General features: G+C 48.4%; 1 protein-coding gene across 1 annotated transcript in view; it reads right to left on the bottom strand.

Moving 5' to 3' along the window:
• Positions 1-25,107, bottom strand: part of LOC106750009 — a 30,428-nt gene extending 5,321 nt beyond the window's left edge. Inside the window, exons 1-6 of the mRNA XM_014630012.1 lie at positions 24,321-25,107; positions 2,697-3,190; positions 1,546-2,303; positions 1,438-1,445; positions 647-1,208; positions 236-516 (exon numbers count right to left, since the gene is read on the bottom strand). Coding sequence (XP_014485498.1) covers positions 236-516; positions 647-1,208; positions 1,438-1,445; positions 1,546-2,303; positions 2,697-3,190; positions 24,321-24,489 — 2,272 coding nt within the window. The 5' untranslated portion in view covers positions 24,490-25,107. The remainder of the gene's footprint in view (positions 1-235; positions 517-646; positions 1,209-1,437; positions 1,446-1,545; positions 2,304-2,696; positions 3,191-24,320) is intronic.
• Positions 25,108-26,592: the final 1,485 nt, after the last annotated feature.

Here is a 26,592-nt window from a genome sequence, read left to right as displayed (position 1 = left end):
ATCATCTTCGGGAAGAGACATTTTCATACATTTCCTTTGTATAAGAGCGCTCGTAAACTTGGCGTTTCTTCAACCATTTTTTCAGCTTACTTTCCTGCATGCAACAACACACACACACACACACGTGAACGAAATCTGAAATCCTTCCGACAAGAAGTGGGACCGAAAAGGTTAAAGCTCTCGCGTTCCGATAACCGTTCGAGAGAAGATTATCAGACAACGATAACGGACTTACCGTTGCCGGTGAAACTCAGGCCGGGGCTGAGGAGCGCCTGATGTTGCTGTTGCTGCTGCTGCTGCTGTTGCTGATGCGGCGACATAGCGGTCTGCTGCTTCTGCTGCTGCTGAAGCTGCACCTGAATCTGCAACTGCTGGTCCTGCTGGTGCTGGTGATTCTGATTGATATGCAGCGCCAGCTCCGGCCGTTCCTTCGAGAGCGGCTGGTAATTCGGCTCGCCGCTCGCGTAGCTCAGCCCGAGCTTGGACGCGTTGTAGTGTTGCGGAGTGGTGTAGTGTCTGAAAGAGGGATCGCGAGCCATCAGCACGCGACAGGAACGGCTTCACGGTCGGCCGGCTCGTTCACGCGAGCGGATGAAAGCGACGGGCGGCTCTCGCCGAAGCGGGTTCTCACGGCGCGCTTACTTACCTCGTGTCAAAGCCTCTGGTCAAGGCCATGCTGTGCTCGGGGAAAGGATCGACGCTGGGCTCGACGGGAGTGGTCATCTGACCGGCGTCTTGGCCGATCCCGCTGCTGCCGGTCGAGCCGGGCGAGTGCAGAGGGTCCTCCAGGAGATCGCTGCCGCCGTCCTCGGCTTGCAGCCGAGGCAGCAAGAGGTCAGCGTCGCTCAGGCTTTCCAGCAGAGCCGTGTGATCGGAGGACGGGTTGAAGGTGAGGGTGGCGGTGAGCTGGAGCGGATCCACCACCGCGCCGGTCACCATGTCCACCATGATGCTCGAGTCGGATACGTCGTACGGGCCGTACTGGCCGGACAGCAGGTCGTTGGACTGCATCTTGTAGGCCGCCAGCTCCTCCTGTTCCTCCTTGAAGGTCAGACCGTACGAGGCGCAGACGTTCTGTAGCAGGGAGTACTGCTTGCCCTCCTGCGCGCTGTACTGCACGTGCTGGGAGTTTACGTCCTGCTGGCCGATGTCGCATTCTATTCCGACCGCCGGCAGCGGCGTGATATACGTGTTTCCTGAAACCACTTCTAGATTCTAGAACGCGCTCTCCCCGGGCCCGCGAGGAGAGAATCGCGATGTGCAATCTTGTTAGAAAGGATCTTTATTTTGACCTTCGACTCGCCAAGGTGTGTCGCGCATGATCGTAATATTTGACGAAATAAATGAAATGAAACAATATAATAAGAGGAAAAAAAAAAATGAAGGGAAATGATTATCATATGTTACTCAACTATTATAATGCCTCTCAAAACTTACGATCGACGCTTTCAAATCACCATAGAGCGGTAAAAAGATTTAAACTCGCACCGGGGTCACAAGATGTTGAATGTAAAGGCACCGAATTAATTTGCACGTCTAAATCACGAATTAAAATAAAATAAAACGCAACGAAGTGAAATAAAGCAAAGCGACAGGAAACTAAACGAAATATTAATGAAGTGAAATAAAATACAGAAGAAGAAGAAGAGAGACGAGACCGAGTCCCGTTGAAAGTTGCTTTTCCCGTTACCGCGCAGTAATGAACGCATTAATAACATCAACAAGAGAGACGTGGGGCGCGGCGCACACTCACCCTGCGCGCTGTTGTACTGATTGGCGAAGTTGGCGAGATTGTTCCCGATCTTCAAGGACTCGTAGAAGGGCGGCAGGGAGCCGGTCGGCGGCGAGCTTGGCCCGTAATTGCCGCGACCCCCGTTACCACCGGGATTCATGCCACCCGCGCCAGCACCGCCGCCGACGGCACCGCCGCCTCCGCCGCCGCCGCCGCTACCGCCGCCGCAACCACCCGCCATCGCTCCGCCGCCGCCTCCACCACCGCCGCCACAGTAACTTCCGCTACCACCGCCGCTGCTTGAGGAAGAGGAACCGCCGCCGCCGCCGCCGCCGCTGCTGGAACCGCCGCCGCCGCCGCCGCTGGAAGAGCCGCTGTTGCCCGAGTTGGAGGATCTGCCGTGGCCCGCGGCCGCCTGCACGACCTGCGACCCGGGTAGTTGCACGCTCAACAGAGGCCTGGCGATCGAGCCGCCGACCGGGCGAGACGCTTTCGCGCCCTCGCGACACTCCTCGTCGACCTCGTCCTCTCGCTTCCTCTTCTTCGGCACCGCGTAGTCAATCGGATGCTCCTGGAAGTTTGTCCGCGTCATTTTCCGCTGCCTCCGTCGCGAAACGCGAACGAGCACCTATCTCGGGCGACTGCGCTTTTGCTCTTACATAGCATAGACAGATGTCTAAAATATCTCTTGGAGATGTCTAAAAGACGTCCGAAACATGTAGGAGATCCTTCGGACGCCTCTAAGGCGTCCCTAAAGTTAGCCGTAACGCAAAATGAATTTTTTTTCAGAATTCGTTGAAACTTGCACCATGTATGGATTTAAACGCGACCTAATTATTAGGCGCAATTAGAAAACGATTAATCATTTGAAAGCCGTAAGCTCTCTCTCTCTCTCTCTCTCTGACAATTAAAAAATAACTCAATAATTCTGCTGAAATCAGAATTCCTGACGCGCGTCACGTACCTGTTCCGGTTCGGGATTCGGTATCTCCAGCTTGCTCTCGTTCTCCGGGACTTCCTTCGGCGGGACGTCTTTCGGGGCATCCTGCGGAACGTCCTTCGGGACAGCGGATTCCCCCTTGGTCGGGACCCTCTTGATCACCGACACCCTCCTGAGTGGCTCGGCCTGCGGGATCTTCGGCGGCGTCTGCGGCCTCGGCAGTATTACCTTGTCGGGCTGCGAGAGGAACCGCGGCGGAACGCTCGTAGTCGCAGGCGCAATCGGCGGACTACTGTACTCCTTGCGCTCCGCCCGTGTCAACACGTGACCCCGGCTGCCGTAGGGCACGTCGCCGCCGAGGAAGCTCGAGATGAATCTGGGCCGAGTGGTGCCGCTCGACGGACTCGCAGCCGGTTGCAACGATTGCGGCGTCGACGGCGGCGACGACAACGCCGGGCTCGCGCTTCGCAGTAATTCCGGGGTCGACGCACGGTCATAGTCGTTCTTGTCACGATCCGCTGTCGAGCAAAATATAGAGATTTTAGTTCCTTTCTTTCCTGCTGGCGATACACGGCTCGCGAACTCGCGGGGTCCGAGCGGGAAGCTGAGGCTCGATTGTGTGTATTAAATGTGAGAAGGGTTTCCCTTCGGATTCGTAGTTCTTAAGCTCGAAGCTCTTGAGAGATCCATCAAATCACGCAACATGTTCCGTTAAAATCCATAATAACGAGAGATTCTAACGTTGGCCGAGAAACGAAAACAGACGAGAAGATCCCTCTTTTGCTCGTCCGTAGAAATGCACTCCGTCTATGCTAAATAAAGAAGACCAATTAAGAAGCAGGAGGGAATTTCATATCATTGTGCTACATGCAAAGGCACTCCGGGGGAAAATGTAAGTCCGCCGAATAGTGATTCCCGCATTCGCGACGTGTGTGTGTGCGTGTTACATGTACACACGAGACGACTTCTATGAATTATCGTTCAACACGGAGCACATTAACGTACGTACAGCGACAGAGGATCTTCGCGCTAGGATTCGAACGAGCTTCCCTCGTTTTTTCGAGATTCGCACGACTTCGCGGATCGCGCATTTGCATTCGACGAACGACGGTCGGCCGGCCAGCTTAGAGGTGATGGGAATCGAATCTAAATGCCGAGAGAATTACGACGAGGGCGCACCGGCGCATACATAATGCACGGCGCACACAGTCATAACCATTTCGCGGCGGCGGTTGGCCCGCTCCCGGTGCCTGAATTTACGAGCAACCTTGAGGATTCGCAGGTACCGTATGCCGACTACGGGCGGACTCTCTTTCGCTCCGTACGTTCGCGCGTCCTTCGCGCGTACGTGATCTGACCCGTCGCTCTCTTCTCTTTCTCGATTCTCCCAGCGGCCGCAATGCCTGCGAATCCGTGAACGTTGCGTCGCTCCCCCGCGAAATTTCTCTCGGGATCTAATAATAAATCCGGGAATTTCTCGGAATTACCGATTTCTCGAAATAAATCGATGGCTTCCGCTCGGGAAGTCTCCACGCTCGCGGCTCAAGTCGCGGCTGGAAGTGTAACGTTTCGAACGTACGATCCTAAGTAGGAGATGTAAACAGATTCTATTTGGTCAACGGTCTCGCAGAGATTTTCCCCGGTTTCTATTTGATACTGTGAGAGATCGAGCGAAATATACGAAACATTTTAAGCACTCACAATCTACATGTACACACAACGCTGTTACGGGCGCGCTGTTGTACGGCGAAAAGATGGTGTGTTAATAACGGTTCGCTGAAACTTTTGTATTGCTTTAACAAGGTGAACATGTTAATTTAACGGCAAACTTAAATGTGTAATGTTTACACACTTATGTGTGTAAAACCACAATATGATACATAATATAACGTGCATACAAATGTATAAAAAATGACGTTTAAAATTATACACTTGGATTTCCAGTGTACACTCGTGAATGAGAGTTCTCGATAGTAACTATTGTTGGAAAGTAATTATCTGAAATTAATTAAAATTTAATTCGATTGAAAAACAAGCAAAGATTAATCGACGTTCAATGACTTTGATTTTAAGCGGAGAGTATCGTCGCTCGTCGGCGGCTTTGTCCGTTGCCGATTGATACGAATAATTTTGCTTTTTACGTAGTTTCTTTCGTATCTCGCGGCATATCGGCGGCACGTTGCTATTTTTATCGCGATTCTATCCGAGGTCCGTTGCTCGGACACACGGTGCATGCAGATAGCTGACGCTATCTTGACTTTGACATCGAACGCTTTTCGCCGATGGAGCACGAGGACACCATGTGTGTGTGTGTGTATGTGTGTGGGTGTCGCGCAATCATGTTGTTGGAGCGACAACCAGGAAACTAACTAGCGAGGACGCGGAGTTTTACTGAGGTCATGTCCATTATGCGGAATACAATAGTGTCGTTGGAAGGAAAGATCGCGTGGTCTGCAGGATACTTACCGGTATTATATACTTCGCCCTTTTGCCGACGTGTACAGTCAGTATCGTGTGAGTAGCAGAGAATCTACCAAGCATTATTCCCGATTAATATTTCTGAAGGTTGTATCACCGAAGAGAAGCAACGTCTCGACGCTACAAGGACGTCATCGAGAAAATCTCTCTCTCTCTCTTTCTCTTTCTCTCTGTTTCTTGGAGTAGAATTCTCACTCCAGACGAGTGAAAATTCACTTGTTGCGATAGTGAAGATACGGTCACTCGGAAGATACTGTCACTTGTAGAAGATTTCCTCGAGCTTCGAGTGGATTTTGACTCCGAACGAGTGAAGGTCTCCAACCTGTCAGAGTGAATTTGTTCCCATGACCGAGGAACATGTCAGATTCACCGTTCGATTTCGAATGAAAATGCTATTCACTCGGCGATTCGTGCTTTTCCAAAACGATCATCGATAAAGTAACATTTCATATTTACATTTATATTTTATATTTTATATTCACATTTTATACATACATTATACACTTTTTCAAGCCATCAAAATTTACGACACCAAAATCAAGACCCGTACGTGCCCAACTACCGAATTGATTAATAAAGTAACGACGCGGACGACGTGTGTTGGGGGCGCACCGAGAGGGGTCCCGTTGGACGCACCGAGGAGAAAACGTCTCGGACGTTCTCAACGAGGGGTTTTCATCTCGTCCCTGAATCGGGCCCGAATAATGCCGGCCGCTCGGCGATCCCCCGACCTCGAAATGCACGAGTTCAACGAGGATGTGTCGTCTAAAGACATCTTGACGCAATCGCTTGCGTCACACTAGCCGGAGGACCCTGAAGGTAACATACCGCCGGGCGAAGAAGTCGAGTCGCACCAAAATGGCGGTTCCGTTGGTTGGGCAACCTTCGGCATCGCGGCGAAGAGAACCGCCGCGGCATGCGTGTGAGTTCCTCTAACCAAATCCCCCTAACAGGTTCGGCCGCGCTATAAATACCTGCGCGAACGCCGTGACCAGAGTACCGATGTGTACCGCCTTTGCCTATCTTCGGCTCTCTCTCTCTCTCTCTCTCTCTCTCTCTCTCTCTCTCTCTCTCTCTCTCTCTTTCATCCTGTCTCGCCGTCTCGCTCGTTCTCCTCCCCCTCTCCCGCTGCCCGGATCCTTCCCGCGTTCACCACCGTTCCCGCCGCCGCTCTTTCTCATTTCTCCTCGTCGTTTCGCCTCTCCTGCTTCCCCCCGGACGGAGGGAGAGAGCGAGAAAACGAAATGAGAACCGGTACTTCGAGTCGGAATGGAGAGGAACGGGCTTGTTCTCGCGGAGCGAGGAAGAGGAGAACGGGGAGGAGAGATCGAGGAGGGTCGGAACGGCGAGGAAATCCCGGTAAATCGGAAACCTGAAGTGCGCCGAGCGCGGCTCGAGAGCTCGATTTTACGTGCACCGCGCGACGACGAATTCACCTGTTGCGTTCCTCCCAGTTGTGTCTCTTTAATTTAGATCATTGCAGCCGGGGGAATTATTGGGGGGATCGCCTTCGTTCTTTTAACAGAACGAGACGCACTGAGAAAAAATATTTATTGCTTGTAACCATATTCGCATAAGTGAAAGATTCGTAGTCAAGAAAGAGAGAGAGAGAGAGAGAGAGAGAGGGATTTTTCTAGTAAGCGATACAGCATCAGTGATAATAAGTGTATGCATATTGTTGCTATTGCTTTTGGGTTAAAATTAAATAAGGATATAGTTGAGGCCGAAGGTGACTACAATTTTTGTGAGATTTCCCTCGATGCGAATTCCTCTCCGTTTCCTCTTTGCTATCAAAGCTACGAGGAACGAACGATCGTCCTGTTAAGACGAAGTACGAAGTCACAAATCGAATCTAAACGTGCGTTCGGCTCTAATCGATCTCTCGCTCGCGACTCCATGATATGATATTTGAGAATCGTTGGATGTAAGATTTGTTCGCGATCACAAAAGATGCAAGAGGCGCGCGAGTGTCGCCGAGAATCCGACGGAGTCAATTCGATTCTCCGGGAACGAGCGACGATGGCAGCCGAGGAGACGGACGGAGGAGAAAGAGGGTCGGGACGAGTCCGCTCGGGGTATAAAGTGACGGCGAGGAGCGGAGCGGAGATGATCAATGCCCGGCTCTCGATATGACCGCTGAATTCTCACAATTCCCAATGTAAAACCCGGGAGCGCGCGTGCTGGAACGAGCTGGCCGGGTATACACTTCCTGATGCGAGGCCTCGAGGTCGTTGCCACCGCGACTGGACGCTCGTCGAATCTATGGCCCGCGTTTCGCGCGACTTCTGCGTCATTCTGGCCCGTATTCACGCGCGTCACGCACTCCGCGTGTCCCGATCGGCGCATCCTGAAACGCGAAAAGCGCCGACGACGCGCCGACGTGCGTTCGGAACACGTCGAGAGGAAAATTTCCACACGTTCAGCGGCGTACTCTCTGAGAACGATGGAGTGCCCGATCAAATTTGATTTTGCGCTAATTCATGCTCGACCGAAAATTAATTCTTTATGATTTTACCACGTTTCCTTACGACGGAAATAGACAAAATCGGTAGAATTTATTTTGCCAGGGAGGAATTTTAATAAGTGATACATTTAAAATAAAAATAAGACGTAGACGTAATACATAAATAATATATTTAAAATAAAAATAAATACATTTTTTTAATAGTAGACTTTGTCTCGTTCTTGAAATCTAAATATCGCATATGAGACAAAAGACGTTAAACCTAGGCGAAATTTCGATATATTCCACGGTTCTAAAATTACATAGTAATTTTGACTACAAAATTTTTCCGCACGGAACCATCTTATGGGGACGCACGTTAAACCGGGTTTGATATTAAACGAAGCCGTCTGACTGCAAATTTCATTTTTCCACACGAACGCGTCATGTGACGTTCGTGCGAGAATAAAGAAGCAATTTAGCCGGTATTCGCGTCGTTGAGCGTCGTTAAGCTTGAAAAATATGATCCGCGGTTCGCGATTTCAAAAACATCGAAATTATTTATTACCGTTATTATTACTAAAACGTTACTTATTCAGTTCTGTGGTACAGATCTTCTCGAATTCCCCCGGAAAATATTTGGACAATGCGAATCTCCCGCGAGTCTTCAAACGTCCGGCCGGCCGATAACGACGGTTTACTTGTGATTTCTCAAGATACCGGCTATAAAACAGATGCCCTGCGACGGGTGCCCTGCAACCCGTGCTGCAAATCTCGCTCCCTACGCGCGCCACAATGCAACGCGTCTATTACTTAATCACTCGGCATCATTGTTTCTGGCTTGTATGCAGATGAGCGCGATAAGTGAGCGCGCGCGAGACGCGTGAATGGCACGACTTGCCGACGCGCGTTAACGCTGAAAGGAAAAAAAAAACCTGAAAAAAGGACTCGAGAGCAGGGAGCGGTCGGCCATAAGTGGGTCGACTAAGCCGTGGCGTATTCGTTCGATCGAGCAGATATACGCCCGGTAAACGAAGGCGCGAGCTAACGATGCCCGATGACGATGCACCGTCGTGAGAGAAAATCCCACAGCCAGGATATCCCTACCTTTTCCACGCCCGACGACGTCACAGCGACCGACGACGACTTTTCTCGAACCTCCCGCTATCCTTTCTTTAAATACGGAGCCACGCACGTGTGCAGGTAGTGTCGGACGGTACATCGCTTCCGAGTCGAGCGCATTATAAACGAGGGACATTCTTACGTAGTGATGCAACGGGCTCTGTCCGACGACATGAGAGCCGTGAATGGAGGATTTGACGCGTTCGAGAAGTATATTATTAGATTTATATTGAATTATATAGAACGAAGGATATTTTCAAAGTAAGAATCGCGTCAGTTTGAAAATATCTTTTTTTCTATTTGATACTTTTTGCCCCTAAATTTATCAAGATTATTCTTGAATAACGAAAATATGATATTTTTAATGAAACAGTATAGAACTTCTCTGTGCAAGAAAGTTTTATTTTTACTTAAAATTATATATTCTCGCTTATATATGAGAATGCGAATCTTGAGCTGATATTCATATTTTCCCGTATAATAATCCTAGATTTGTTCCTCTTCTATATTATGAATACATTAATTGCCACGCGCGGACATATTAATAGTTTCCGGTGACCAGCATTTTGATCCTATTACGTCTCATTAATTCACGAATAAAACTTAATTATTCGCACATCTAGTAAATTAAACATGTAGCCAATATAGGAAGCTAATGAAACTGGAAATTAACATGATAATCAACATGTTAATTGAAAAGCGAGTGTCGAATTTCTTTGGAAAGGAATAATTATATATCGATTTGTTGAAATACTTCTCGAATTTTTTTTCCTTTCTGTCCGAAATTTCAATATTACGCCAATCTCGCTGTAATGTCCTCTCCGATAATTAATATATTCAAGCGAATACAAGTCCCGGAGAAATATCGCGATTGTACTCTCGCTGCGGACAAATCGGCTCCGAAATCCGTCGCGTCGAGGAAAATAGCCGAGGACACGCCCGGGACACCCCGTATACACGAGCGTACACGCTGCGGTATCTGCGTAGCGTTTGCGTAGCGGTACCGTGCGTGGGTCGAGGCGTCGTCGCGCGGACAGCAAGGTGACACCGTATACGCGGCCACTTGGTCGCCTTTACGTAATGGACGCGTGCGGTACGGCGGTGTGTGCGTGCGTGCGTGTGCGTATTGCGTACATATGAGCATTTCCTCCACCCTCCCGTCGAATTCGCGCCGAGCGCGTTTCCATGTTCGGACTATTCTGCCGCTTTGTGCGGCCGAAGTGACGTCGGCGCGATGCGAGACACGGTTTTTACGAAACCCGTTCCAGGCACGTGTAATTTAAAAAAAAAAAAAGAAGAAAAAATATTACCGTATTGGGAATTCGACGCGAGTTTTTCGAACGTCAAACAGTGTACACGAAGTTTTAACTTTTTTCATTCATCTGCGGAAAGAAACCGGAGAAACGCGGAAGAAATCGAAAAAGGAGTACGGATTTTCCCGAGTCTTCAAAATTACAACTGATTCAAAGTCGTGTGAAAACTCGGCTATCCCGTCGTTATTGTTCCGTAAGAATCGGTTATTACAGATAAAATGCACTTACTGCGAGGTAAAAAATTCATCGGCTGAAATTAACACGTGCATTGCCAAGCTGAAAATTGGAATTTCGTGTGGTGGCCGAATTTTTTATTTAGTTTTTATTGTGCTCCAAATAAGTTAATATATTATTTATATGCTTTTATTATTATGTACATAGGATTTATGTACTCTAAATATCTATTACGCGATAACGCGCGATCGGCCGTTTGGTGAGAACTCGCATCACGCGATATCGCGTGATTGGCAATGAACATGTTAAAGCGCTCATTAGCGGAAGAATAGCCATTTCCAAATATCTTATCGTATCCATGCACCGAAACGTCACTCGTTTCTGGTAGGGAATAGTTTTCCTGGCGGTGCGTAAGTCCAGATAAGTTAAGAGCCCCGACAACGACATTAGCTGCTCCGGTTTCGAACGAAAAAAACATCTTGGCTGTCACGGCCATGCTTTAGCTTCTGCTAATATTTTTTCCGCGTGCGTACGCGTGTATGCATGCGCACACACACACATACGAGACTCGACGCTACTCTGCAGGTGGCGTAAGTCAATTTATGCTAAGTAATCGCTCGTAGATAACGTAACTCAATTTGCGTTATCTTCCAGATCGGTGAGCGTGCATCTCGCGCGGCTTTGGCGAGCAACGCCCATCTCGGAAGGCGACGCCGCGTTTTACGGTGCTAATATTGAACGAGACCCAATCGGATTGCAGTTTATCATGGCCAAATTACACGCATCCCCCTGTTATCGGCATCGATAATCAGCCGAACGGGCCCGCTCGCTCCTACCGATCGCGCGTGTGTGCCGAGCGTTCGCTCCCTCCTCGCGAATCGCGAACACAGCCGGTCGAAATCCGTGTCGCTTGCGCGAGTTCCTTCTCTCACAACCACACCGTGGCTGTGTCGCCTGTTAACGCCACACGCTTCAGAGAGTCCTTTCCAGTCCCGAGATCGGAAGATCGAAGGCGTTTGCCGGCGGAGTTTCTCCCGCCTGACCTTGGCACTCGGTGAAAAGTCGCGCGAAAAAATCATCCGCCGGTGCATTTCGCGCCGAGGCGCACACACACAGGCGCAGTGATGAGTGCAAACTGGGAGGGAGGGGGTGGCATGAAGGAGGCGGCGAGGGAGGGAGCGAGGGGATCATCGAATGCAGTGGGGGAAGACCGGTGCGGCTCCGACGTGACCGGTCGAGCGTGTCGGCGTAATGCCGGAGATCGCACAATGTCGAGATACGCGGCCCGAGGTTCGCCATTTGAAGAAAAGCACTCTTACTCGGTTCGGTTTTCTTTCACGGAGAGAAATAATTCGCTGGCGCGGCAAATTTTCCCCTGTCATACACTTGGAAAATTACTGTTGTTTTCGCCGCTGAACATATTTTTGTTTTCTTTTATTTGACCGCAAAAACAATCAGTATAAGAATCTTCTGAAATACAAGATAAAAAGCCTAAAATAAATCAAGCCTGAGTCTCGGTAAAACAATTATCTTGACATCTACTTTCGCAGAAGTGCGATAGAATTGACCTCAGAAAAATCACGTTAAAAACAAAACAGATGATGCGCCGTACGCGATATCGCAATACTCAACCTTTCGCAGTGTCGTAAATAATATGTAAAAAAAAAAAAAGAAATATCGAGGGGTCTGACGTATCTCTCGGAGGGAGATTTCTCAATACGCGCCTTGAGATGATCGGATCGCGTCAATTTCACAAAGCGGACGTTGATTAGTCCAAATGTCGATTGCCCCATCTTTCGCCGGTATGAGTGCAATCGTTTCGGATCGCCCGCCGGCGATCGGAACCGGCCAGAAGTCTCACACAGAAGCGACGATAAAACGCGGCAATTAGTAGCGCCACAGGATACGCTTCTCGTTGCACACGCATCGTTACGCTCATCATCATCATTATCATCATCATCATCATCCTCATCATCATCGTCGTCGTCATCGTCATCATCATCATCATCATCTCGCGATCTCAGATGGATGCGCAGGCATTCGCGTGAATCAACTTCTTCATTGTATAACGCGTTTTTGCATTCGTATTGCATAACGGACGACCGATTATCACGGGAATTATAAATCGAGACGTGAGTCTCGAATGTTTACGTGCGCGCGCGCGGGAAAACAAGACGGTCGGATTCATGTAAATTCATGAACGATAAGTTTGTGTATTGTATGTGTTTTTTTCCACGTGGAGGATTTATTCAAGCCGACAGAGCGGAAAACTCGCCCGCGGATTTCCTCCGTCGTGTGGCGATTTTATTTACGTGCAACTGTGATCCGTTATTGCGTAATGGTCTGGATATAAAGTGTCCCTAAGAGTTTCAGCTCCTCGACGACGTCGCGGTGTGACTTCTCGTTTATCGCTGCTCGGAATAATAATGCCAAGGGGAAATGTGCAGCGGTAATGCGCTACCTTGGCGAACGCGGCGGTTCTCGGTCGGTTTTTTTTATTTTTCGTTATCCGAGAGACGGACGGGATCAGAGACCGTGGCGAAATCGTCGCGACTGAGCGGTGTCATTCGGCCGGTGTTAATAAAAGCGCCCGTGTTACCTCGACCGCGCGATCACCAGCCGCCGCCGTTTTTTTACTATTACTCGCCGACGGGAATCCGCCGAGGGAATTAAGCGCGCGATATCGATCGCATTTATGAGAAAGAAGAAACGAAAGGAAAGAGGAAATTAGAAAAGAAACCTCCTGGAAAGTCCAAGGTCGGCTCCCGACTCCCGGTGATATTTCTCGCGATGCCGCGTGCAAACGTCAGACGTCGGTTTTCATAGTTTCGTAGGGGAGGTGAGGTACGTTTGGAAGGTTCGTGCGGAAGGTTAAAGGAAACTTTAATACCTCAAGCCGTACGACGGCCGAACGACGATCGAGGGAAGTCACTTTTTCCGTGGAAAAAGTTCGCATCCGACGTATCCGCGGTCTCGTCGTCAATGGCGTGCAACGATAATCAACGCCCGAGATCTGTAATAGGACGATCTCCAAGGAGATATAATGAGATATAATGACGAATCTACGTGATTACGCACACCCGCGGTCGTAATCGTCTCATGATAATTCGCATGTTGCCGATCGCGCGTTGATTCACTAGCACCTAACGTAAGAGGCAAGATTTATCACGGCGAGTGTTCTCTTCTGCACTTGGCCCCCTTGCTCGGAAAGAATTTCGGTCACGGCCCTCTTGCGCCATTAGCCGTCGCCGCGCTGCCGTACAATCGCCGTTCTTTGTGTGCGTTTCTGCACGACCGGTGCGCGTGCGTGTGTACGAGTCACTTGTGTACGCACAGAATATTGTATACGTGTATATATATATATGACTTTTTATCATACATAAATTGTTCTTAATTCAATTTAAGTTTTTTTAATTTTGCCCCCGATTTAATCTTTTTTTGGTTTATCGCGCACTGAGAAAGGAAGACTTAAAAGTTCACTTGTGAAATGCAAGAGTTGTCCCGCAGAAATAAACGTTTATTTCAATACAGCGAAAGCAAATTTTGTTCCCAGCGAAAATAAACCAATTAACCAAGAAAACTTACGGATATGTTGCACAATAATATATGTTCCGTCATCACGGTGAAAATTTTTCCCAATATAAATATCGAAGAAAATATCGCGAGAAACATCTTCGCAAAATCTCCAACTTCTTCTCAGTGTGTCGAGGAACATTGGGATTTTTCTTAATTCGGGAAATTTCCTTCGGTAATTCTGTGATGATACATTGCACAGTATCTTTAAAATATAAATAGCAAACGTATGAAAAGGAAGGATAAATATAGACGGAATGTCGATGTGTTCTCCAGTTACAAAATCCTGCAGTAACTTTTGCAGTAAAATTCCCTCCGTTGCGTATACGTATGCGTGGAACCAACGACGAGGGCGACAACGACGACGACAACGACGCATACACACGATGTACCTGCTCGCGGCGCTTTCGACGACGAGTCGAACCTGTTTCCCGCGCGCACCACGAGAAGTCCGGTGTCGTTTCAACCGGTGGCTCAACGTCTCTCTCTCTCTCTCTCTTTCTCTCTCTGTGTGGGATATATATTCCGTAAGGTTTACGCTGAGCCCGAGCAGTTCCACAGGAATTCCGAGCGATTCTTAGGACCTCAACGGGGATTTCGTATGAAATGTAAAAATCGTCAGCCTCTCTCCAGAGGAAGATAATCCGAGATTTCGCTTCCCGAGACGGAGAGACAAAGAGCTTCGCAAGGGGACGCGTTCGAAGGGTAGAGAGAATTCGAACCGTCTTTCGTCGCCATGTGCAACACGTGGAAAGAAAAATTTGCAACCGACGCTCGCGGATGAGCTAATGAACTATGGGCGATTAAATCGGCATAAATCATTCACGGTGCCAAAGCGTGCCTAACGTTCGGTGACCGGTGTAAAAAAAAAAACCGATTAAATTTGTCAGATATTTAATTTCACGCCTCCTTTTTCGAAACTTGTGAGCGAGCGAGCGAGCGCGTCACGGTACCGCGAAGACCTGTACCTACACCCCTATGCGCGTGTTGTGCGCACACGTGTGCGCTCACACGCACAACACACGTGCGCGCACGTATACACACGGGCGTGCGATTAGACATGCATGCACGCATGGCGAAGCTTACGGACGGTGCATTGTAATTCGTCGCGATGACTGCACATCCTGGTATACTAGCCTGTGCAACAGGTGCGCGCGTCACCGAGCGGCGATTACCTGCGTGTCAACGACAGTTAAAGCTCACATGTGCACTGGATGTAACAGTATTTATCTGTACGAGCGCGTATGCACGTACGTACGCGGGTGATGCGTTAACGGCGTCTCTTTCCAGCGAATATTGTTTTTCTTTTCTTTCTCTCTTCTTCTCTCCCTCCCTCTCTCTCTCTCTCTCTCTGTCGTCGGATGCATAATGTCGAGTCCAAGTTTCGTCCACTGTCGACGAAACGATTTCGAAAAAACTTCACGTCTTGATTTTGAACCATTCCCGAGTGGAAAATAAGTTAAAACGTAGTCTCGGTGCCTGACTAATCATTAAACCGCCTCGTGTTGTTTTTTACTCATTTGTTTATCAATTACCATCTAATAAAGTCCAAACAGTAAAAACTAATTGGTTTTTGCCTCGTATAATCAGTTTTATCGGAATTTTTTTTACTCAGATGCTACGTAGGTGAAACTCGTTGCGGTGTGCAGTAAAATATTGACCGACAATTGCGAATCTCACCATTTTAAAGTAGTTGCAGCGTAAAGTGAGTTTTATAAAAATTGGTTGGAACATGCATTATATGGAGATTTAAATATGACTTAATTGAACTGAAAATCCGGCATTCTTCGATATAACTACTTTAATCGTGAAAATGCAATGTGAATATCACCTAAGATAAAAATGAAAAAAATATCAAGAAACGAAATTCGCCCGAATTCTCGTGTCAGGCCGACGTCGCAGGCGGGTGCTGCTAATGATTCTCGCGCGCAATTAAAAGTAGCAGCACCGTCCCCCTCCACCGAGTAAGATTTAATCGCGATTCGAAAGGGACACGCTTCTCAAAAGCGTGTTCGCACGGCGACGGCGACGGCGAGTTACAATAGCCAGAGGTTGCAACGTCATCGTTCGTCGAGTGCAACAGCCCGGGGGTAGCGGCTGGATGAGCCGGCCCTGCCGTCGGTTCCCTTCGCCTCGTCTCGTCCTGTGAATTTAACACATTCCACACGCACAGTCCGCGGCGACAGTGCGATCCTCTTTTGGTTGCGGCTAGCGGCTAAAGTAGAATGAGAGCGTGCGTCGCACCGCAATTGCATAAAACGCACACTCGCGCGCATTCAACGCCCGGCTCGCAACGGGCCGGGCACAATCCAGAATAACGACTGCTCGACGACGTGCTCGCGAAACACGTATTTAGAATTCTAGTGCCGCGCCGTTGGCGAGGATCGCGCCGACGAGGAATTCGAGAAAATGTTGCACGTTGAAAATAGTACGGAGATCGTTGCATCGCCGCGAGGAAGATGAAGATAATTACGAATCTCTCTCTCTCTCTCTCTCTGCGGCTTCGAACAATCATCAACGATGTCTCGTCGAAGAAACGAGAGAAGCTCCGTATTCCACGTCGAATCTCTCTAGTCAGTGACTCCCGGACGACCTACGTCCTTCTGCCCCTCTCCTCCCTCCCTATCCTTCTTCCCCACGCTCCGGTCGCCGCATACCACGACGAGTTCTAATGCCAGCACGGTTGCCTTGGCCATCGCGGAGTCCGCTTAAGAGATCACTGACAGCGGGTCGTCGCTTGCTTGCGCGTTGCGCAACTTTCGCGCGAAACCGAAGGTTCCTGCTCTAACGGACGGCGCGGGAATTACGGTTGCCCAACCGGTACGAGCCGAATATAACGTACGAAACTCGTTAACATGCACGATAAGAGACGCCGTATCGGCACGGGTGTTTTAAGGCCGCGACCATGAATCCGAATAAGAGACACGCAGTCCGAGATTGCGAGAGCCGGCTCTACATTACCTGTTGTAACCACCGTCCGAGTTTACTGCCGCGCGAAAGAAGTCCGCGCAGAAACCGGAAAAGATCATGACGACTTCTTTTGGCTGATAATACATAATTACGTTTTTTTTGTTTTTTTTTTGTTTCTTTTTTCACAGTCAGGATGATTCGTCGAAATTTATTTCATGAAATTTTACGAAATTTGTTTATTTAGAGATATCTAAAGATAGTATTTTCACGAAACTCTCGGACGAAACTCTCAGCGAAGAGAAGAGACATACACACACGATTAGAACAGACTGTCTAATCAATTGAAACAATTAGACAATTATAGTACTTTGTCCTTCGAACGTTATCTGCAAATTCCAATGCACTCACAATCAGGTTTTCGTAGAAGAGCGCACGGAGAAAAGTAATTCAGCAGAATGGCAAACTTTAGCGGTGAATAAAAAAATGTACAATAAATGTATTTCAAGCGCCGTTCAATATTTTGGGAGTTGATTTTTGAGGTCGTTCAATGAAGAGAGGTTCGTGTAAACGTATCTTCATTTCTTCATGAAATGATTTCCAAAATTATCTTCTAAAATAATAATGGATGGCACTTGAAAAACATCCTGTGTGTATTTACTTATTTGTTACGTTTATTTGTTACGAGCACGAAATAAAATTCGCCGTCTGAATGATTTTCCTCCGCGTGCGCGCGCCTACGCATCCGCGCGGACGTCAAGGAATTCTCGTCCTCGCCTCGACCGGAGCGCGAAACACATCGCTTACGTCGGCATCGAAGTCTCCGCTCAGTCGAGCATCGAGATCCCTGCTTTGGAAAGCATCGAAGTCTCCTCCTGAGCGGCGCGGTGTGCGCCGGCGTGCATCGGAACGTACACACGTGTCCGTTGCGCTCTGTGGTGCGCGGAACGTTACGCGAGCGCGGAACGACGAGTGCATTTTCATGATCCCCTGAGTACATCCATACATATATATATATATATATATGTATATGTGTACGTACATGCACATAGACGCGCGGGCGCGCGACTAGTCCGGATTCCGTTCGATCGTCGACGCGGAAAATGCAAATAATAATGACACGCACGCGTAACGACGATTTTTCTCTCTTTCTTTCCTTTTTTTTCCAACGTACTTTTATAAAAATCCTAGCATCGTGATTTCCTGACCGACGCTGAATCCTCCACGTATGAATAATCTTCCTCTCGTCGGTAATTCGTTGTCACGACGAGGAGACACACGGGGAAAATATCGTAGTTCTGATCTCTCTCGTGTATGTATTTCTGTCGCAATTTTACCGTATTCTCTAGTAGCGTACGAACAAACTGTCAGCAGAATTTATTTTGCTGAGGAATATTGTAAGTTTTTTAACGTTAGATAGACTTTGGTTTTAACCCGGGAGTAGTCACGTTATTTTTCTTTTTACATAAACAATTACCTGAGGTTATTTAGACTCCAATTAAAAGCCATTATTATTAACAAAATATAGTATGTTAGAAATATTCATTTCATTTATAATAAATTGCAGGTGGAATGTCGATCGTGTTTCTCGGTTGGGAAATTTTCGCAATTAATTCTTGCCGCGCAAGTTTTCTCCGTGTAGGCCACGAGTGACGAGAGCCGTCAGGCTCGTTTACTTGCGGACGTGAGAGGCGTGACGCGCGGTTTAACGAGACGATGATCCACACACGCGAATCGTTAAATTTCGGGGGAAACCGATAAATCACTTAATTAAGCGACGGGGTGTTAATTAAACAGCAAGGAACGACTGCGGGTTGATCGCGGCTGCGACATAAAAAAAGAGCGCTCTCGTCGCGGAATAACGCGAGGACCGGACCTGCCGTGCCTATCAAAAAACGGAGACAACACAACGACGACGACGGTTACGTTGGCCACGATCACCACGACGACGACACAGACGCTGCAAATAATCGTTTCTGCTTTTTATATATATATATGTTTAATTAACATGTATAATTAATGGATCGAGCGCGCACCGGCCGTGGCAAAGAGGGACTCTGGTGTGCACCTGCGATGATCGCCGGTGTAACAGGCCATCGACACCGTCTTTCGCGCATCACTCGTGCAGAGCCTCTCGTGAGCGCGCCATACCCGACGAACAAAATGAGAATCAAAGGCAGGGGGAGAAGGGCAGAACGAAAGAAGGCGAACGAAAGAGCGAGTTCGGCAACGGGCCGGGCGAGTTTGGGAAGGAGGCGAGAGCGAGAATACAGAAAAAAAAGGAGAGAAAGAAAGAAAGGAAGACGAAGGGGGGGGAGAGGGGGGGAAGAAGTTGCTACGGTCACTTTCCTAAACCAGTTTAGGACTACACTCCTCGATCGGTCTCCACCTACTCACTATACCGTTGTAAAACTACCGTCTTGAATCGACCTCGACTAGACAACCGCCCCGAGGACTAATAGCCCGGCGAAAAATCAGCCGCGCGCGCGTAATATTACATAACTCGTCGAAGGGTTTTCGGGGGAGAGGAATTGCGCGCGCATCTCACCACTTGCGCGTTTATCTTCACGGTTACCGCTACTTCCAGGTGGGAAATAATTGCCGCCTTAGTAGCCGATTTTTTCGATTGAAAGGTACTAACGTTGTATCAGATACCGATATTTGAGACTGGTAGAAGACTAACAAGATAAACAGTACTGTAACTGTATCGAGAATCAATATCGATTCCAAATAATATAAAACTAGCAATAGTGCTAGTTCGAAGTAAGTGCAACGAGCGAGGTGTGTGACACAAGGCTGCGCGCCAAGAAGGAACACACCTCTCGCTATTAATTGACACCCGTTGTCGCCAGGAGATCTTCAGGAGTAAGCCATTTTTCTTTATATTGTTCCCTACCACTTCCCGTGCACTCATCGGCTCGTACAGACGAATTAATTCCTCATTAACCATTGCGAATTTTGCAAGAAATGGTAAACGCGACTCTCCCGTCCAATTTCATCCGTTCCACCTGCACGAATCTCGAAAAAGATGATCGGACACCCTGTGTATGTGTGAGACTGAGAATCGTCTAATTTTCGATCTGGGAGACGATACAGTACACATGACGACGACGACAAGCTTGCTCTTTATTTCGGGACGCGGAGGCGACGCACCGGAGTCTCGACGTCGGGGAACAATTTCTCAGCGCGAAGTCGCAAAGTCGGCCGACCTCGGCGACGACGCGCGCGCGAGAGAGAGCACCTTCGGAAAGATGCAAGCGGCATCGAAAGAATCGCGATTATGTACGTTTATTCACGGCCGTTTACTCACTATACCGTTCCTCATCGGCAGCGCGAGCTGACGCTCGCGGAAGGATGACCGTTGTTTCCCGACGAAACCGTTCGTAACCGACGTAAACGTCATTATGCAATAGCGCGAGCGAACGAGCGAGCGAGCGCACACGCGCTTATGTATATATATTCCGCGGCAACGTAAGGCAATTCACATATAATTAGCTGCACGCGGCGTGCACAGATACGCGGCGGACAAGTACGCCGCCTGTCAAAGGTCAGTCGTTACTCGACGCCGCCGCCGCGACACGTAGCTGCGCGACGGCGTTCGCCGGCAACTTTTTTCCTACCGCGATGCCGTAACTAAGAGTCGTCGATTATGTCAAACCACGTGGTGGAGGAGGCGTCGACGATGACTCATTAAACGGACGACATTATTACGGTAAAAAGAGAAGAGCACGCGCACTCTTTTCCTCTTTCTCTTCCCCCCTCTCTCTCTCTCTCTCTTTCTTTCTCTCTCTATCTCTTGTGATCGCGCACGCAGGTGTCGCAGTGGACTCCGGAAGACCAGAGTCTCTCAAGTGAGTCCGATCATCTGCGATTTCTCATTGATCGATCCAGTTCCCTATTCGATCGAAAATGGCGAAACTGAGGATTGTCAACTACTGAAGAGATATTGAAAGAAGGGGATTTGGTAATTGGCTATTGAATATACGGGTTAATTAGTGCGGGTCAAACATCGAGCGACTGTTACGAAATAATTTGATCGTTAAAGTAAATGTGCGGCTCCGAGAGCCGAGATTTAGTTGCTCGAACTGCATATATTTACGACGGCGAATTAAATTTTGGAAATTAATACAACCAATTTTGATAATACTTAATAACTATTACTAGAGATAGAAAGTCAGTAAAGGAAACTGTCTTGGGCAATATTCTTCATTGTTCCGAAAAAGTTCATTGTTCCCTTTCACTGAAATTTTAAGTCCCACATTAAGTCTTCAAGTGAAGAAAACGGAAGTAAGATCTCACTTGTAGCATCAAAGGAGCACAATAAATGTGTTTTTTTTAATGCTACAAAAGGAATTTAATCCTTCAAAGTCTACATTTCAGTTCTACATTACGTCTTCTAAAGGAGAAAACGGCAATAACTTTCCTATTTGCAGCCCCGAAGGGAATAAAGTGGAAGATCTCCGAACACTTAATGCAGAGCCAAATCAAACTCGAAGCAGGACTGAAATGTCGACGGATAACGAAATACGCGGTGTGTTTACCGCGAGGCCGGACGAGACGTACGTTCGATTTCGCTCGAAACGCGCGAGTGTCGTTCGACCGAGTCAGCGCAGCTCGCTTATTTCACTCGGAGAACCGGGGCGATTTTTGCTGCGACGCGTGAGCGACGCGTTGCGAATAAATCAGCGTCAGCTGAGCCGCGGGCGGGCAAGAAAATGACGTTACCGTGGTTTTTCACGGGCACTGCCGTCGCGCACAAGGTTGCGCACAAGTCGAATAATAAAAAAAGGTCGTTGCATCGTACCAGCGCCGCTGTCGAATTTGTGGGCGCTCTGCGACGAGCGGCAAATATACGCGCGTAAGCGAGCGATTAGCATAATGAGCGCGTTAACGATTCATGAAAAGCAAGAAGTCCGCGCGACCGTCGACGACATCGCGACGATAACGCTCCTCCGGCCGCCTTCGCCTTCGGTCGTTAGCCGGATTGGTTGCTCGTCCGAATTGCAATCGCACCTGTACCCCTGGCGCACATGACGCCGCACCTGCGGAACTGCAACATTTTCGGCTGCTTTTTCTTTCTTTCGTGCCCGCTCCCTTCCCCCTTCATCTTTTTTTCACCCTTTAATCTTCTTTTCCCTCACCGCAAAGAGAGCATCATCCGGGGCTTCGAGGAGGGAAGGGAAAGCCGCGCGCATACGCGCGGGCCCCTTCCGTTCACCCGGTCCGCTCGGAGTTATCGACGAGGCGCGTCGCGGATTAAACTGTCGTGAGAAAGAGAGAGAGAGAGAGAGAGAGAGAGAGAGAGAGAGAGAGAGAGAGAGAGAGAAAGAAAGATCCGTATCTTAATTTTGCACGCGACCGCATGCGCTTACGGGCCACGTAATGCCGATAATCGCCGTGTCAAATTGCTACACGCACGGCACCGAAAAGATGGAGATAATTGTCTTACGCCTCATTAATCCATGCCCTCGGCAATGACGCGCGCTCTTGGGACGCGCGAGAGCCGTCATTCGCGCGCTCGTACTCGGCGCGCCAGCGTTCCCGCCGCGATTTAATGCGCGCGTAAAGAGCGCGCGCCACGCGGAAAAACCGTACGCCATACGGAAGGATCCCCGCTGAAATTACAGTTCGGCCTCAATTGTATCTTCTTCTTCTTCCGATCTCAACGCAGAAAACAGTGGTAATAATAATGTGCATGCAAAAGGCCTTCATCACCGATACGCTATACGGTGAAAAATAATTCGGGGGGACGGCGAATTTTATTTTGTTTATTTGTTTATTTTTTGAAACGGAAGGTATCCTTGATTTACAAATAAGATGAAAGAAACGGAAGATAATGCGTAAAAGTATCAACTGAATTTAGATTTCAGTATAACGAAAATACATGAATAGTCACAATGAGAGAAACTCAAAATGAGAGGACACGAGTCGGATATGTCTGACGGCACTAATTTGTAGCAAATAGGTACGTTTATTTATTTACTACGATAGCATAGAATTTGCTGTCCTTTTGAATCATTTTTCTCCGTATACCTGAGTCGAAATTTTGCTCCTACATTAAGTCTACTTAATTCTGCATTAAATCTTCTACATCAAGACTAAGTTCTACATGAAACCTAAGTGGAGAAAACGGGAATAACTTCTCATTTATGGCATCGAAGAAGACTTAATCTGAAGACTTAACATGGAACTAATTCGAGTCTTGCTGTTTACGCTTCCTTGTGCACCATGCTCTTAATGCGTAAGGATGGAGTAGCGGTGATTACGCCACGATAATGGTAAGAGATTCAACAAATTCGACTATGCTAATGCGTCGATACTTCTAGTGGGCTGTATTTCGCGTTATCTCCGCGCGCCGTAATAAGCTCAGAGCGCTGAAACATTTAAGTCCTTGCGCGTTTCCCACTGCGTTCGATTAAGTGTAACCTGTAAATGTCTCCGGCACGTCACTTTTTCAGCATTTCCTTTTGGGTCGAACTCATAGAGACTCGAGTCTCTAGCGATAAAAACCGAAGGAGGAGATGACAGTTAGTCGCATTCCTCAAGAAAAAAATTTATCTGGGGTCAAGGGCAACTTTCAGGTTAAATTTCAAGGAGCCGGGTTGGTCATGAATAGGTAAACATTCACTTCGTACGCGATTTACAGGTAAAGTGGAGCATTGTCTCGGATCTTAACGTGAAAATTTAAAAGAATTCGATACGGCTTGCTTGCTCGATTTTCAGCAGACCGTTTCAGTTTGTATGTCATAAGTACGACTCGCGATTTACCGCACAGCGCTCTCCGTCTGCGCGACAGAAACGACTTGACAGATTTTTGAGTGGATCTGCCTTTAAAGAGGTCTTAACACATTCCCCGTCTTTTCACGAACAAGTTGAAAAGTTTGGATTAAAAGGAACAGTCGAGGGAGATTCCACCAAAGGAAATCGTTCTTTAAACTTCCCGACCATTCCTTAAACTGTTGGTCAAGAGCACATCGAAGCCTGAGAGAGAGAGGTGTCCTAAGTACATAACATCGCATCGAACATAATATTCGGGGGGGAGAAATACAAACGTTAACTTAGGGCCTCGAAAGAGCGCCCTATTGGAAAAAATTTGCCGCGTGGTGTGCAACCGCAAAGTATCATGGCTCGAAAAACAAGGCACGCATCGAGGTCGGCTCCAGCTTCTCAAACAAATTCTTTTCCGGAGACTTATTCATAGACAGGTGTGAAAAAATAAAAAAAATAAATCACGCGACGACCAATGATAATGATGATCTCGCCGAGGGAAAGCTCGGCTCCAAATCCGAAATCGGAGAACCTTCGCCCATTCGCAAAAACATAAAAAATCTGAGGTCAGACCATTGGCCAGAGGGAGACGGATGGATTTCAATGCAGCCAACCGGTATTGGTAGTTTAATAACCGGCATGTAATTTCGACTCCTCGTATTTCGAAAAAAAAAAGAAGGAAAAAATAGGTCTCACTCGACGCGTGTTTATTTACGCGCGAGATACGCGCGGAGCTGATTCTCGTCGAGTTGTACGTCAACTCGAGCCGATAATGGCTGGTCAGAGTCGTCGAGATTGCGGACCGATATATCGATCCAAATCGGAAGTCTCTCTCTCTCTCTCTCTCTCTCGATTTCTCTCAGGACTTACATTGATTCTTGGTGACGATGAGACTGAGCGGCTCCTCCTTGCTGAGCGGTTCCTCCTCTTTGCTGAGGGGACTCTGTCCCGACGACTCCTGCGACTTCAGTTGCGACGACTCCAGCAGCTTTTGCTGCTGCTGATGCAGCCGGTTCTTGATCAGAAAGATCTTCGGCATCCTGACGGTCCTTCGCACAGAGCTGTTGTGTCATTTACCCTACACACACTCGCGGCACGTCAATCGCGATGCACAGCAGTCTCGTTTTTCCCGAGATGTTCACACGGAATCCCGAGGAAGAACCCGCTACCAAATCCATTTGTGTTTACGTCGTACGCAGAGTGATTCACCATCACCTGTCCTTGCTCCACACGTGGGCGAGCGCGTTTCACCGGGGGACGAACGACGACGTTGCAATGCAACAATGTCAAACGCGGCTTCGTGTCAGAAGAAAAGCTAAAAAGCTGCGGTCACAAGTACACGGGACCTCTTCCCCCCTCCCCCCTCCTGGACGGGTCCAGCCAAGGTTCAGGGACCAGCCTCGAAGCCAGAGTCCAAGCTTCTCCCTTTTACACTGAACTCGAGAGCGTGCTGATCAGATTATTCGCGGTTGTCAATGATTACACGCGGTAACGTCACGTCGTATCGGTCGCGTCATGTATCTTCCTTCCTTCCTTTCTCTCTCTCTCTCTCCCTCCCGCTGTGTCCCTCCTCACTTCCTTCACCGTACTCGGATTTACAGTTATCCTGTGCGTGCGCGACTCTCGACTGCTCACCGTCACAACGGAGCAGTCTCGACCGTAAGGCCTCTCACAAACTACTGAAACTCCGTTGACTCAGGCTGGGTCCGTAGCCTCGGCCGCTTGAGTCTTTCCCTCTTCCGCGCCCCGCCCCTCACCAAGTACACCACTCCTCGCTACCCTACCTACTACCGACATCGAACGAAGCGCGCGAACCCCGTTGACAGCCTTTTTCGACCCCCACCACCAACCTGTTCACCGACCGGCCCCTCTCCCCCCCACTAGGCCCGAGGAGAAGCCAGCCAGCGGGACTGTTTGGTGGTCGCTTCAGCAACGCGCGGCCTGAACTCTACTCTTCGTTGCTGGAAACTGCTTTTGACGCATGCGCGTAACGGAGCATCGTACGTGTTGCGCTTTTGAGCCTTCGTTCGCTCAGCTCCGTTTTCTTTCTCGTTAGATCGTATTATTTTTCTCTTTTTCTCTTCCCTCTTCTCCCCTCGTCTTCTTATTCTTCTACTTGTTCTCCCCCTTGCTCTTGTTCTTCTTGTTGTTGATCTTCTTCCCCTTCTTCTCCTTCTTCTAGGGGAGCTAGTTGTTCCATCGCCGACTATACCTCCTGATCGAATTAGCGTTTTACTGTTGAATGTGTTTCCGGGTAGGGAACTCTCTCTCTCTCTCTCTCTCTTCTCCTCCCCACCCCCCCCTCCCTTCCTCTCTATCCTTTCCATCCCTGTCCAGATTCTTGTGACGAGTCGAGCGAAGATTCTTCCATCGATTTGCACTACTGTAGCGTCCACGTCGCATCGCACAATGAGAGGCGCGATCACTCCTTCAGCGAACATATTGGTCCGCGTCGTAAATTATCCAAAAAGGGAAAACGCATAAAGCTTTCGTGGGAAGGATACAAAATTCCTCGGGATCGTACGCTCACTTCGATCTAGAACAAGCAGCGCGACATTGAATTATGTCTACATGGACCTGGCACGAAATTATCGTCCTCGATCTCGAAGATTTTCAAAATATTTTTCCGAGAACGTTTACGACCTTCCTCACGAGAGAGGGGTGTCCACGAGATCTCGGGGCGAGATTTTTCCGAGATTTCTCCCTATGATCTCCGGGAGCTTCAGCGTATAGACATAGCTCTGCGATAATAATATGCGATAATAATGCGGTAGGATCGATAAGAGCCGAAGGTGCAAACGCGGTTGTAGCAAAAGTTCACGCGTGATAATCGAATATACACGTGCATTGAACTGTTCGAAGAAACGGGGAGAAATAAATCCGAATGAAAAAGAGAACGGGGGAGGGGCTGCCCTATGCAAGATTGAATTTAAACCAACATAAACTTTTAATCAACTCTTGTTTTTCGGTGTAATGATCACTTGAATCGATTTGCGCATCGATTTCGAAATCGGTCGTTTTTATACATAACGATTACCTAAACCTGAATTCCAGACATCGGCTTCAAAACCGATTACCGTTTTGCCTTATTAGATACGTGTTGAAGACTCGTTCGAGATACGTGACAACGATTGCCGATAAT

This window comes from Dinoponera quadriceps, unplaced genomic scaffold (assembly GCF_001313825.1).
Source record: "Dinoponera quadriceps isolate SergipeBrazil2010 unplaced genomic scaffold, ASM131382v1 scaffold4444, whole genome shotgun sequence".
Taxonomy (NCBI): domain Eukaryota; kingdom Metazoa; phylum Arthropoda; class Insecta; order Hymenoptera; family Formicidae; genus Dinoponera; species Dinoponera quadriceps.
The sequence above is the reverse complement of the archived record's forward strand: the minus strand, read 5'-3'. Positions and strand labels throughout refer to the sequence as shown.